At 36.4% G+C, this 16,045-nt stretch overlaps 1 protein-coding gene across 2 annotated transcripts in view; it reads left to right on the plus strand.

Annotated features, from left to right (window-relative positions):
- Positions 1–16,045, plus strand: part of DIAPH3 (diaphanous related formin 3) — a 550,258-nt gene that overhangs the window by 339,621 nt on the left and 194,592 nt on the right. For both annotated transcript variants that reach the window (XM_022561162.3, XM_030762514.2), the window contains one exon: positions 7,833–7,997. In XM_022561162.3, coding sequence (XP_022416870.2) covers positions 7,833–7,997 — 165 coding nt within the window. The remainder of the gene's footprint in view (positions 1–7,832; positions 7,998–16,045) is intronic.

Here is a 16,045-nt window from a genome sequence, read left to right on the forward strand (position 1 = left end):
CCAAGAGATCACTGAGGAAATCAAAGAATACCTAGAAACATATGACAGTGGAAACACGATGACCCAGAACCTATGGGATGCAGCAAAAGCAGTTCTAAGAAGGAAGTTTATAGCAATTCAATCCCACCTCAAGAAACAAGAAACATCTCAATTAAACAACCTAACCTTACACCTAAAGCAATTAGAGACTGAAGAACAAAAAAAACCCAAAGTTAGCAGAAGGAAAGAAAGCACAGAGATCAGATCAGAAATAAAAGAAAAAGAAATGAAGGAAACAATAGCAAACGTCAGTAAAACTAAAAGCTGGTTTTTTGAGAAGACAAAAAAGATTTATAAACCATTAGCTGGACTCATCAAGAAAAAAAAGGGAGAGGACGCAAATCAATAGAATTACAAATGAAAAACGAGAAGTAACAACTCACACTGCAGTAATACAAAGGATCATGAGAGATTGCAACGGGCAACTATATGCCAGTAAAATGCACAACCTGGAAGACATGGACAAATTCTTAGAAAAGCACAAACTTCGAAGACTGAACCAGGAAGAAATAGAAAATAGAAACAGACAAATAGAAATAGAAAATATAAACAGACCAATCACAAGCACTGAAATTGAGACTGTGATTAAAAGGCTTCCAACAAACAAAAGCCCAGGACCAGATGGCTTCACAGGTGAATTCTATCAAGCATTTAGAGAAGAGCTAACACTTATCCTTCTCAAATTCATCCAAAATATATCAGAGGGGGGAACACTCCCTAACTCATTGTACAAGGTGACCATCACCCTGATACCTAAACCAGACAAAGATGTCACAAAGAAAGATAACTACAGGTCAATATCACGTATGAACATAGATGCAAAAATTCTCAACAAAATACTAGCAGACAGAATCCAACAGCACATTAAAAGGGTCATACACCCTGATCGAGTGGGGTTAATCCCAGAAATGCAAGGATTTTTCAGTATATGCAAATCAATCAGTGTTATAAACCATATAAACAAATTGAAGGAAAAAAAATATGATCATCTCAATAGATGCAGAAAAGCTTTCAACAAAATTGAACACCAATTTATGATAAAAATGCTCCAGAAAGTAGGCATATAGGGAAATTACCTCAACATAATAAAGGGCATATATAACAAGCCACAGCCAACATCTTTTCAGTGGTGAGAAACTAAAACCATTTCCTCTTAAGATCAGGAAGAAGACAAGGTTGTCCACGCTCACCACTGTTATTCAACATAGTTTTGGAAGTTTTAGCCACAACAATCAGAGAAGAAAAAGAAATAAAAGGAATCCAAATCGGAAAAGAAGAAGTAAAGCTGTCAATGTTTGCAGACGACATGGTAATATACATAGAGTATCCTAAAGATGCTACCACAAAACTACTAGAGCTAATCAATGAATTTGGTAAAGTAGCAGGATACAAAATTAATGCACAGAAATATCTTGCATTCCTATACACTAATGACGAAAAATCTGAAAGAGAAGTTAAGGAAACACTCCCATACACCACTGCAACAAAAAGTATAAAGTATCTAGGAATAAACCTACCTAAGGAGACAAAAGACCTGTATGCAGAAAACTATAAGACACTGATGAAAGAAATTAATGATGATACAAAATGATGGAGAGATCTACCATGTTCTTGGATTGGAAGAATCAACATTGTGAAAATGACTATACTACCCAAAGCAAGTTACAGATTCAGTGCAGTCCCTATCAAACGAGCAATGGCATTTTTCACAAAACTAGAGCAAGGAATTTCACAATTTGTATGGAAACACAAAAGGCCCCGAATAACCAAGGCAATCTTGAGAAGGAAAAATAGAGCTGGAGGAATCAGGTTCCCTGCCTCAGACTATACTACAAAGCTACAGTAATCAAGACAGTATGGTACTGGCACAAAACAGAAATATAGATCAATGGAACAAGATAGAAAGCCCAGAGATAAGCCCACACACATATGGTCACCTTATCTTTGATAAAAGAGGCAAGAATATACAATGGAGAAAAGACAGCCTCTTCAATAAGTGGTGTTGGGAAAACTGTACAGCTACATGTAAAAGAATGAAATTAGAACACTCCCTAACACCACACACAAAAGTAAACTCAAAATGGATTAAAGGCCTAAATGTAAGGCCAGACATTATAATACTCTTAGAGGAAAAATAGGCTGAACACTCTGACATAAATCACAGGAAGTTCCTTTTTGAACCACCTCCTAGAGAAATGGAAATAAAAACAAACTAGTGGGACCTAATGAAACTTAAAAGCTTTTACACAGCAAAGGAAACCATAAACAAGATGAAAAGACAACCCTCTGAATGGCAGACAGTATTTGCCAATGAAACAACTGACAAAGGATTAACCTCCAAAATATACAAGCAGCTCATGCAGCTCAATATCAGTAAAACAAACAACCCAATCCAAAAATGGGCAGAAAACCTAAACAGACATTTCTCCAAAGAAGATACACAGATTGCCGACAAACACATGAAAGGATCCTCAACATCACTAATCATTAGAGAAATGCAAATAACAATTACAATGAGGTATCACCTCACACCAGTCAGAATGACCATCATCAAAAAATCTACGAACAATAAATGCTGGAGAGGGTGTGGAGAAAAGGGAACCCTATTGCACTGTTGGTGGGAACGTAGATTGATACAGCCACTTTGGAGAACAGTATGGAGGTTCCTTAAAAAACTAAAAGTGGAACTACCATGTGACCCAGCAACCGCTCTACTGGGCATATACCCTGAGAAAACCAAAATTCAAAAAGAGTCATGTACCACAATGTTCATTGCAGCACTATTTACAATAGTCAAGACATGGAAGCAACCTAAGTGTCCATCAACAGATGAATGGTTAAGCAATATGTGGCACATATATACAACGGAATATTACTCAGCCATAAAAGGAAACGAAATTGAGATATTTGTAGTGAGGTGGATGGATCTAGAGTCTGTCATACAGAGTGAAGTAAGTCAGAAAGAGAAAAACAAATACCGTATGCTAACACACATATATGGAATGTAAAAAATATGTATATATTGCTTTGAAGAACATAGAGGCAGGACAGGGTTAAAGACGCAAACATAGAGAATGGCCTTGAGGGGGAAGGGTGAGCTGGGACAAAGTGAGAGAGTGGCATGCACATATATATACTACCTAATGTAAAGTAGATAGTGGTAAGCAGCCATATAGCACAGGTAGATCAGCTTGGTGCTTTGTGACCACCTAGAGGGGTGGGATAGGGAGGGTAGGAGGGAAACACAAGAGGGAGGAGATATGGGGATATATGTATATGCATAGCTGGTTCAGTTTATTGTAAAGCAGAAACTAACACACCATTGTAAGGCAATTATACTCCGGTAAAGATGTTAAAAAATTGTATATACTTCTCATCCTGTATGAATCCTCAAGTCTGTGATGATCTCTTTCTTCTCAGAAGTCTTACTACATTTATAACGTCGTGTTCACGGCTTCTTGACAGTCATGCTTCAGTCACTGTCATCTTCTCTGCCAGGACTTCCCTGACTACGCAGCATAAGTTAGCCTCTGTCACTGTATACAATATCACACACAAACTTTTGTTTTCTTCATCATGCTTATTATTGTCTGAATATCTCATTAATTTTCTTCTTTATTACCTGTTCACCACACTCTAGAATTCATGTTTCATGAAAGCAGGGACTTCGTTTACCTTGTTAACTACTCGTTTTCCTCATGTCTAGAAGAGTGGTACTTAGTGGTGTTTAGTGACTACTTATAGATTGGCTGCCAACCTGGCTGGCTGGCTGGCCAGACCCTGGGTACTGAAGAAGATCTATAAAATGTTTTAGATTATAGGGCTTCCTTGGTGGTGCAGTGGTTGAGAGTACGCCTGCGGATGCAGGGGACACGGGTTCGTGCCCCGGTCCGGGAAGATCCCACATGCCGCAGAGCGGCTGGGCCCGTGAGCCATGGCTGCTGAGCCTGTGCGTCTGGAGCCTATGCTCCACAACGGGAGAGGCCACAACAGTGAGAGGCCCGCGTACCGCAAAAAAAAAAAAAAAAAATTTTTAGACTATAAACATTGTAGGACTGATTGAAGCTGGTCCTTGTAAGATGATTAATGGAAGTAATAGACATCCTTGGTGGGGAAGGTGCAATAATGGGGGCAAAACATGAGAATAAATGTAGATTTACATTTAGAATAAATTTATGCTGGGTGGCCTGGTGGCTTGGGAATGAACAGTACTTGCTAACCAGGAGTTAAATCCCACATCTCATTCTGACTACTTAGTTGGCCAACACTAAACATTTTTGGTTCAATGTGTGTGAACACAGTTCTGGTTGTCATGTACCTTCACATGGGAAAATTATACTTGTTCAAGTAGAAATTAATCAGAATTTGGCCTTAGTCCTGGTAAAGGAAAAGAAAATAGATTTTACAAAAATATCAAGTAGTTGGATATATATCAATATTTCTGTAATGAATTTTATCAGAGTTTAATTTTGTTGTATAGCTCACCTATTTTTCTCAAGCTGTTTACAAATATAGAACTTTCTGGGGAAAAAAATAAAGCCTTATGACTACTATGGATATGGGCATTAACTTCTAGCTGGAGTTTAACAGTTGGCACAAGAACATCTGTGTTTGTTTTTTTCTTTTGGATAATGATGATTTTTTATGTGAATGTTCCCTCATCTGTTAATGAGAAAGTACCCAGCAGTAATGATGTAGAGTGCCTCATTAAGGTAACCATTTATTCCATTCTATCAAATAGTCATTTTAAACTTCTGAGAATTTATTTGGCTATTTCCAGAATTGTTTCAGTTCAATCACAATTTTACCGTTTTTCTGGGTAATTCCACTTATTTAAAGCTCTACTTACTTTCCTTTGGGAGCAAATTGTTTTGTAGATGAAAATGATAAGAAAGTTAACTCTCTAGCTGTTAAAACAAGACCATGTAATTTCCATCGTTCTGGCTCTTGGTCTTCTTTCCCATCACATCATTTAATAGAATTTTACTGTTTTATTTAAGTATGCTCAAGCATATTTCTGATATGTCATTAACTTTTGATTCTTAACCTACAATCTAAAAAGTGTTATTGAGTAATAGGGCTTTATTTTAACCTATTTGCCAAACTGATTCCTGTGAATGGGCATATTCCCAGGTATTAGAATAAAATTACTCATATTTATTAAAACTCAAAGCCTTATAAGCAGTGATAAGGGCAAAAAAGGAGTAGCTGTAGAGCCATACAATTAGAAACACCCACCATAGTAGTGCAACCTGTTGTCCAGGGTAACTACTTTTCAGGAACTCTGTTAGCTCTTAACATTACATCCAAATTGTATGTGTTCGTGTGTGTGTGTGAATGTGTATGTGTGCAATTTTATGAAGAGAAGTTCTTTGACTTACATCAGACTTTTGAGGAGGCCTGCTACTCTTCCCACCGAAGTTTGAGCGATGACAGTAGGGTGAAGTAAGTCATTGGCACCAATGTAGCTGCAGGTGATTAGCCTTAATACAGCATCTAGAAAAAGGGCTGATAATCACAGGTGATCACATGGCAAAAACAAAACACTACTAGGGGATTGTACTAGGAGGGAAAACAGAGAACTTCATTACAGAGATACCTGGACTAAAAGTGCTATATATTCAGTGGAAGAAATGATCACTCATAGTTGCAGAGATTAGAGAAGGTGGCTTCATGGAAGAGGAAGAATTGAACCAAACTTGGAATGATAGGTTTGGACAAGCAAAGGCAGAAAATGATTCCTCTTTTAGGCAGGAGTTAAGGATATATAAATAATCCATGTGGATATAGTCTCTATCTGGGACATAAATTTTAGGTGAGAGTTTATAGATGGAATATATAAACCAATGTTGATTTCTCAATTTGCTAGATAAATGAAGGGATACTTACTGCACATTACAAATCAATCACCATATGTTCCATTTAATGATAGTTTCTGAATGCATTTCAAGTGTGATTTTTATTTACATAAATTTACTTACAGCATTTCACAAATATGGATGTTTCACGAGACAAAGTATATGGAAACGTGTGACTGTATTATAATTTCTTATGATTCTGTGATTTTACTAATACAAAATCTTTTGTTCATCCAAGGATTAAAAAATGATGCTACATATAAATGCATCGACCACTGATACTATTGTGATCTAGATTCTTAGAAAGTATGAGGAGGCATTTTGCTGCTCTAACTAGCCAAAGAAAGATCCATAGATTTTCTAAGCTCATTAGGAAAAAAAAAATCAAAATCACCTCTTGCATTAGAATCTAGACTCCTTACATTCTAGTCTGTTCTTCTAAAATACTATATATTTAACTAAGCAGAGCATGGTATTAAAAAACAAACAAACAAACAAAAAAAACAGGCATGGAAGGGCAGTATGTAATCTGTGGATTGACCGTAGACACGGGTACAGGTGATTGATGGGGATGCCTTGTTTCCTTGTGGGAGCAGCATTCTTCTCTGCCCCAGGTTCACCACATATCTGGCAACAGTGCTACCTCTTTCTTTCATTCTTTTTCTCAAAACAGAGGGTCTGGATCATTTTCCTTATTTCATCCTGTACTGGAGAATGCTCTGACCAGAGGAACCATATCTTTTTGAAATTGTGGAAAATTTTTCTTTTTAGACATAAACATTCCATTTTTTTATTTTGTTCTCCCAGTCTGAGTCTAGTTATTCTTATTTTCTGACTTCTGAAAAAATGTGTTAATATCTGTTTATCTTTTTGTGTTAGAGACAATATAATGACTTCAGTAAGTTTAATGTCCCAGTTTAAAAGAGCCATAGATAATTATGACTGATGCTGTAGCGGAGTCATCTTTTCAGAATGTGGTATGGAGATTTTTTATCTGGCTACCACAGCAATCTGTCACACCACAAAGGAAATTCTATTGTTTGTTTAGAAAATGTGTTCTAATGCCACCACCACATTCACAGAAAGTTAGTCTTCTCAGTCTCAGTGTGCTTTCAACTAATTGTCATAAATAAGTGAGAAAAGAACGTTTCTGTGTGTGTGTGTAATCATAATTTTAAATCATGTAATTCATAGAAGAAATTGTATACCAATTTTCCAAAGAAGTTAAAACATGAATTTACTTATACAATATAAGAAGTTTTTAATGTAACTCTTAAAAAATTTATTGCTTTTAGAACCTTAAGTAGAGCTTAAATTGAATAAGTGGGCAATAATAAGACCAAGTATTTATATGTATTACGAAATGCCATTTTTCTAAGAACTTTGTATGTATTAACCCATTAGTCCTCACAACAGCCCTATAAGTGATGTTATTATTATTATTCCCATTTTACAGGTGACAAAATTGTGGCACAGAGAAATGAAGGCATTTGTCCACAGGCACAATACTACCAAGTGCAGGAGCTAGAAATTGACCCCAGGTTGTCCAGTTTAACTACTATGCAAAATGCCTATGTTATTGATTTCAATATCATTGAAACTACTGAACTATAATTTTAAATCATATTGCATGATCTGATAAGATAGGCAAATTGGAAGAAAAATTTCCTTGAACTTAATTGTAAAAGAGAAATATTAAATATATAAATAACTTTTCTGATAACTTCACCAGTGTTAATTAGGAAGCACACTTAAGATTTCATCACTGTACAGTGTAGATTGAATTGTAAGAATGGTTAACTATTAGAGCTAATTTTGGCATTTTGGAGATATGTAATAATGGCTAACAATTAAATTAAAACATTGGACTTATAGGATTTTTTTTCCCCTAAAGCATTACTTTGTAAATTTCAGAATACCTTAACTGTAATATACAGCTTTGTTATCAGTGCAAAAGAACACTATGAGAAACTTTCAAAATTACATGAAAACATGGACAAGTTATACCAGAGTATAATGGGGTACTATGCCATCGATGTGAAGAAGGTGTCTGTGGAAGACTTTTTGACTGATTTGAATAACTTCAGAACCATGTTCATGGTATGTTAAAAATCTTAATTTGTTTTTTAAAAGTATTTGTATCTATATTACTATTATTATATTACTATAATATATTACTATATTACGTATTATAATTATATATTAATTATATATTATATATTATATTATATATATAATATAATATATTACTATCTATTATTACTCTTATTACTTCATTCTACTCTTGTTGTCTGTAGTAAAATCTACCTTTTCTGATATTGAAAGTTAGCTTTAAAAATTTCAGATTTTTAAATCTATTGAAAAATGTGTTTTGTCCTTTTTTTGGCCTTCCCAACATTAAGCTGTAATCAGAAATTTTGATTGAAAAAGTGACAAATTCTGAAGCTTTTCGTAAAGACTCCCCTCCTGGCTGACTACAAAGCACTTTTGTAGTAAGTGTTTGGCTATGAATTTGTTTCTTTATACTTAAGATCAATTTGTATTTTTGTGGTATAATTTTACCAAATTCTGTGCAGTTCTTATGAAGCTTTTTTCCCCTTTTCTTAATGCATTGTATAATAAGCTACCTGCGATTTGCCTTTGAATGGATTTTACATTCCTAGGGTTTCCTTTAGATACTATAATAGGGAGGTCAGGTCTCTGATGTGGAATCCTTTCATTTAGGCATTAAAAAGATCTTTTGAAAAGTATTAGCTGATTAGATCGGGGAGAAAACCACACACGTATTAAAGTGAGAAAGCATTGTTTCCTCTAGGGAAACTGGTAATACATTTCTACAACGGAAAATTACGTTATTCTTAATAGATGGGTGAGTCACTTTTGTGTTTCAGCAAATGTTTGTGGGGATTAAAAAGTTTTGAGGTGTAAAGAAAAAGAAGGTTGAATTTAAAGAAGTTTGAATTTCTTTTTAATCTCCGGAAAACTTTATTGCTGAATTTATTGGACTTGATTATAATCACCTGGTTGTGACTAGATACCCTTTCAATAAAAACTCAATATTTTAAATGAAAACTGGTCTACAATAAGTGCACATTTGCTCACAGCTCTAGTTTATTTCCTCCACAAATTCAAAGTGATTTTTTAAATTATTTTTTCACTACCAGAAATGAATCTATTAAATATATTTATTATGTGCCTATATTCGTGATGTATAATATACTACTTTAATTTTTATAATATTTTATGAGACAGCATGGCTTAGTGGAAGTAGCAAAGGCTTTGCAGTTTGAGAGAGCAAGGTTTGGATTCCACACTAGTTAATATATGACTATGAATCCTTTTAACCTTCTCGAGCCTCAGTTTCCATATTTGTAAAAGGGGATGTTAATTCCTTTCTCATGAGAGTATTTAAATATTAAATGAGATAATATATATTAAGTATCATAGCTCCTGGTGCATGGTAGTTGCTTAATAAATTATTATGCAGTAAAGGGTTAACTCAGTGGGCTTAAGGTACTCAAACCCTGTACATTTTAGAGAAAGTAGTGGCCCTTTACTGGCTCTGGAGAGAGCAGCTGTGAGCCTTGGAATATCCTGCCCGGTATGGCCATCTTTGTATACCTGGGGCCTTGGGCCAAGCTAGATAGTTTATGCAAAAAATGTGGTTTACGGTGAACACCTACTTTTGTTCACCAGGGGCCTTGGGCCACACTGTGTCAGTTCGTCGTCTGTGGGGTGCTGGAGACTGAGTAGCCAAGGTCATTCATGCAGGGAGTCTATATTCATGCCTGCATGACTGACCTCAATAAGTCTTATTATTTATTTATTTAAATTTTATTTTTTTTTTTTGGCTGCATTGTGTCTTAGTTGCGGCACGTGGGATCTTTTGTTGTGGTGCATGGGCTTCTCTCTAGTTGTGGCATGCAGGTTTTCCCTTCTCTAGTTGTGGCACGCAGGCTCCAGGGTGAGTGGGCTCTGTATTTTTGGCATGCGGGCTTTCTAGTAGAGGCACCCGAGCTCAGTAGTTGGCTTAGTTGTCCTGAGGCATATGGGATCTTAGTTCCCCAACCAGGGATCGAACCCATGTCCCCTGCATTGGAAGGTGTATTCTTTACAACTGGACCACCAGGGAAGTCCCCTCAGTAACTCTTGACATCAAGGCTTGGGTAAGCTTCCCTGGTTGGCAGTACATCACACGTGTTGTCACACATTGTTGCTGGAATAATGAAACTCCACTGGGAGAAGACAACTGTGATTTTAATCTATATCCTTTCACTGTAAGAAACTGTTAACAGTGAGTGTAACAACTTTTCTGAGTTCTGTGAGTCCTTCCAACAAATTATCAAGCCTGAGGGTGGTCTTGGGGACCCATGACACAATTATGCATAAAATTATAAAATGCATATATAAAATAATAATACCCATCAGATATTGAGTATTTTCTATGAACCAGACATTTTTCCAAATGCCTAACATATATTACCTCAGTCAATCTTCATGATAATTCTGTATCTTTTCGTTGTTTCTATCCCCCTTTGGCAAATGAAGAAAGAGACCAAGGCCGTATTGTCTGGTTTTGAAACCAGATCTAATTCCACATCTTCCTGAGATCTGGTAGGAGTTCTCTGGGTGACTTGGCATTTCTGTTACTAGGTGGTAGGCAGAGAGAGAAAATGTTTGAATGGAGAAGGGTTCAAGGTGGAGGGTCACAGAGTGACAGCTATACTTTGCCTATTTCAGAGTTTACATGGGTCCTAGAAGTAGCTGCTATCACACACACATACATATAGACACACACACACACACTCATATACACATTGTACTAAATTAAAATCATTAGAGCTAAGTATAAAACACTTTATCTAAATAAGTAATCTGGAGAGGGAATTTTCTTTAGAATAAAAATAAGCATAAAGAAGACTGTAAGGGAAGTATAATTTCACACACAAATTTTTTCTTCCTTTCTTTATGGTTATACTCCTTGAATTTTGGACACTGTATCTTTAAAAAGACCACAGCGTCAAGACTGATAGAAATTACTGACAAATAGATGTCTATTTGTCAATGTCTTCTGATCTCTTAGGTTGCTATTTAATTCCATACAGTTCAATTGTGGAAACGAGGCTAATTTCAATGAGTTAGTATGAAAATATTGGGGATAGATGTGGACCTTTAATATGTTGAAGGTTTGTTCTGGAAAGCCACATTAATACAATAGGCAAAAAATATATTTTCTCTTTAAGATACACTTAAGATATGTTTACATTGTTAAGTATAGTTGATACATTAAACTATGTTTACACTATTACTTCATCCACTGACATTCATGATCCCTCGTCATGAATGAGCAGCAAATGTTCTGGTAAATTGGAGGTCCGTTTTGTATTACACATAAGAAGTTGGAGCACTGTCCTCATTCTACACCTGCCCTCCACTACAGCAGCTTACCATGGAATGTTTTCTCTCAAGTTCTGGCCACTCTGCTCGTTGTTCCCTATGCCTGGCACACTCCCTCCATATTTTGCCAGGCTAAATTATTGTACTCGCACTTCTAATCTGTGCTCAGAATTTCCTTCATCTAGTATCAGATGCCCCCATCTACAGTGGGTGGCATTCTCTAATAGCTAACACACATACTGCCAACCAAGTGCCAGGTGTTCTCATTCTCATTTGTTACAACAAACAGATGTGGTATGTGTACTGGATTATTCCCATTTTACAAATGAGGAGACTGAGGCTTAGATACATAGTGACAGCTAGCAGGTGACTGAACGGAGATGCTAAGCCAGGGAGTCTCACCAGTGTTAACTAGGATCTCTCAACTAATTTGCATAGATAGAGCTGTTCAGCATCTTCCCTTCCTTCCTTCCTTCCTTCCTTCCTTCCTTCCTTCCTTCCTTCCTTCCTTCCTCCCTCCCTCCCTCCCTCCCTCCTTCCCTCCTTCCCTCCTTCCTTCCTTCCTTCTTTCCTCCTTCCTTCCTTTCTTCCTTCCTTCCTTCCTTCCTTCCTTCCTTCCTTCTTTCCTTCCTTCCTTCCTTCCTTCCTTCCCTCCTTCCTTTTGTCTCCCTGAGAGACTTTTTACAATAGGTAACAAAGGAACATCTGTTTCAGTCTGCTACCTCAAGCCCAGTAGACCAACAGGGGAAGCTTTCATGATCTTGTGGCTTCCTCTGAGGAACAGCTGTTCATTGTGACAGTTTAACTTACCCCTTTTCTATCATCTTCAACCAAATACAGCTGCCACTGATGGAATTGCTAAGACCCTGTGCTAGGTGCTCTTCATGTGTCATCCCATTTAGTCTTCACAACATTTTTATGAGGTACAGAATGTTACCTGGAGGGAACTACAGGCCAGAGAAAGAAAATCCATGCCTTGGCAGATGCACTTCAGAATTGGCAGGGGCAGGATTAAATGGAAGCCTGACCTGCCTGACTCCAAATCCTGTACTTTTTTTTTTTTTACCATTTCCAAGTACATTGCTCTCAGAGAGTTTGTAAGAACAATCAAAATGTAATTTTTAAGGGTGTTTTTTATAACTTACTAGAGGGAATCAGCACAAGGCTCACCTTATTTCCTCACCCCTTGATAGAATAACTTTCTATTTACATTGATGAGCTCACGATAGAAAAATGTTTGCAGGTCTGGTTCTATTTCAAAGCATAAAATGTTCACTTTTAAAATTATAGGCCTATTAATGGAAAGCCTTGTGGCTGGGATGAGGGTTAAGGTGAGCGGTACAGAGTCAGCACCTCTCTGTAATAGATTTTTATTTCCCATAGGACTCATGTGAGGCATAAAGTTCAAATTGGAGGCACTAGGTGGAAATGTTTGGCCTCACACTATAGGCTGAGCAAATTGGTGACCCACCAGGAATCAAACTTCACCAAATGAAATTCGTGCCTTCAGTCGTGTAGTGTTACATAGCAATCATCATTTTCCACTGTGGTCTGGTTTTAGACTCATTGTTATATGCCATTACCAATGCACCTGTTATTAAAAGAGATAACGTGCTTCTCCAGGATGAATTGAGCTCATTATGGAATTTTGGTTGGATCTTACAAGGACCCTCTTGTCCCCCTTTATATATATATTTTTAACATCTTTATTGGAGTATAATTACTTTCAATGGTGTTAGTTTCTGCTTTATAACACTATATCCCCATATCTCCTCCCTCTTGCGTCTCCCTCCCACCCTCCCTATCCCACCCCTCTAGGTGGTCACAGAGCACCGAGCTGATCTCCCTGTGTTATGTGGCTGCTTCCCACTAGCTACCTATTTTACATTTGGTAGTATATATATGTCCATGCCACTCTCTCACTTCGTCCCAGCTTACCCTTTCCACTCCCCATGTCCTCAAGTCCATTCGCTACGTCTGTGTCTTTATTCCTGTCCTGACCCTAGGTTCTTCAGAACCATTTTTTTTTTTTTTTAGATTCCATATATATGTGTTAGCATACGATATTTGTTTTTCTCTTTCTGACTTACTTCCCTTTATCTTATCCAACAGCTGTAGCAGGCTCATGTTTGTCATTTGAGTTTAAAACTAATTTTTGTGTCTCTCGTTGGTCACTGTGGCTTTGAAGCATATGTATGTCCTGGTCCCGCCTCCCACTCATCTTTATTACACAGTCTTGCTCAAACTGCTTTTACTCCCTTGGGCCCAAATTACATGGTTTCTTCTTCAACACACTCACGTCTTATCCTGATGATGCTTCTTTTTTATCATTGGAAGGTCTTTTGCTATTTTCTTTCTTTACCCAGAATTATTAGCACAGTACAACAACACTCTTAACTCCTTGAGCAAATTTCACCTGACACCTCATTTATTTTACTTAACATCTCATCTTAGAGAAATACTTCCGAACGCTTAGGATTCCTTTGTTATTTGTCTTCTTATAAGTAACATGTTTGAAAACAAATTTTCTAATAAGTTTTACTTATTAAGAATATGTCATTTTTCTGTTTTAATTAGACATATGTAACTATGTAGACCCTTTGAGTTTACAATATTATATATTCATGTATAGCGTTGATGTGATTACACTTAAAGAAGTCAAACTTTTTGGTTCATGTAGCTTTTATCCTGAGCACATAAACATTCTCTGTTGGGATGTTGAAGTACTAGAAAAGTCACTAGACATCCTTCTTTATTAATAGGTTCAAAGACCCTGCATCTCTGGACACCCCACTTTAGCGTTAGGATTTTGAGGACAGCAGAAAGCAATCCCTGCCTTAAAAGGGATTACTGTTGCATACACAAAAGATGGAGGAGCCTTGTATTTTTTTTTTTTTTCCACTGGGTTTAGGTATATGTGCTGAACTTTGCAGTTATTAAAGTCCAGTTTGTTTCTCCCTAAATTTTGTTTTCCACATATATACCTCCCATCTGAATTGTGTGATGACAGTCAAAGCAAAATAATTTCCTCTGATTTCTTCACATTTTAACTGATTGCTGAATTCTGCCTATGATAAGCCTCACCCTTTGTTTGTTTTTAATAGTGATGTTTTTCCTGTCCACGTCACTACTGGGGAGACAGCAGTGCCTGGGAGTGCAGGCTTTGGCATCCGAGTGCCTTGGGTGTTATGACTTAGGCAGATTACTTAACCTCCTGAGTCTCAGCTCCCCATTAATAACAGCATGTGTTTCTTAAGGATGTTACAGTTTGAAGATCAAATAACATAATGTTCATATACCCTCAAAATAAGTGATCTCTCTACATAGGATAGAAGTAATTTTTACCTTTCCCATTTCATTTTAATAAGATCTATAGTTTAAGGATTTTACCTCTTTTTAATTTTATGCTTCCATATAAAATACTCTGAAATAAATAAATGGCTACCTATTTTCCATCAATAGCTTTGTCTTTAGATTATGTCTACAGTTTTGTTAAAGTTATGTTTCATCTAGTTAAAGATTTATCATTCATGCTGTTTGCAGACTTTAAGTTGATTTTTGGTTCACACAATTGAAAGATACCGTGTAGTAAACAAATATAAAATCAGTTATAACTCATTTTGTCTTGCTGCATGTGTTGATCAAATACAATTTATCCTTCTAGTGAATACTCAGACTAAAGTCGTGATTTGCCAAACAAAAATGAAATCATCCAATGAGAGGGTATTTTTAGTGTAAATTTTTTTCATATAGAGTACAGCTAGAACAAAACTCATTTTGCCAAATCATTTAAATTACCCCAATTTGATGCTTCTCAACTCTAAATGTCACTTCTGATGATTACTATATAGAACAACTAGGTGACCAGCAGGAACTCCAAGGCATTAAGCATTTTCTGTATGCTCCTTAAATCTTGTAGATGGACTCATTATACACTATCAGAGAAAAGAAAATCATGTAAAAGTCCTGTGATTGGATGTTGAGCCACCTTATGTAATTATAATAGGAAGTATCTTCTATCCTTGCTGATTTGGGTGAGGTTACGACTTGAAAATTATTTTCACTGGAACCATTGTTATTCTGAGATCGTACTTAGAGGTATAAAGCTCCAAACCTAGAACAAAATAAATATTCTAACTATAGAATCTTCTTTTCTTCTTACCTGTTAGCATCTGTTTATTTAAAGAACTAGATCAATTCCAGGTGCTGAATATTTGGGTTTGCAGCCTTGAAAATTAATTCTGTTAGGTTCTTCTAATCTTTGTTCTTTAGGCTTTTCACAATAAAAACACACCTAGATTACTTGGCTTAATATTTCTCTTTACTGATAAGATTTATTCTTAGTATGCATTGCTTAGTGGGATAATAAATGCATTTGACTGACAGATTTCTGTATGACTAAATGACTGGTGATTTGTATATCCCTTTTACATTTTAAGTATTTTGTATATGGAAATAATATAGCAAAAAGTAAAGACTGGATTATTTTAATACAGTAATAAGAACAACAATTGATAATGGAGAAAAAAGAAATCAACTACATAACTGATACAGCGTAATAAGTATATTAACCCATGTAACTGGAAAGATAGCACTAAACTAGGATACCACAAATGAAAATGAATAAAATGGCATATTCTTTGTACATCAGATATACTGGTCTTCCATGTCCTGAACAAGAGAGGACAGGGGCTTCCCTGGTGGCGCAGTGGTTGAGAGTCCGCCTGCTGATTCAGGGGACACGGGTTCGT

The sequence above is a fragment of the Delphinapterus leucas genome, chromosome 18, assembly GCF_059928025.1.
Source record: "Delphinapterus leucas isolate spDelLeu-1000000601 "Yukka" chromosome 18, BTC_Dleu_Yukka2, whole genome shotgun sequence".
Lineage (NCBI taxonomy): Eukaryota > Metazoa > Chordata > Mammalia > Artiodactyla > Monodontidae > Delphinapterus > Delphinapterus leucas.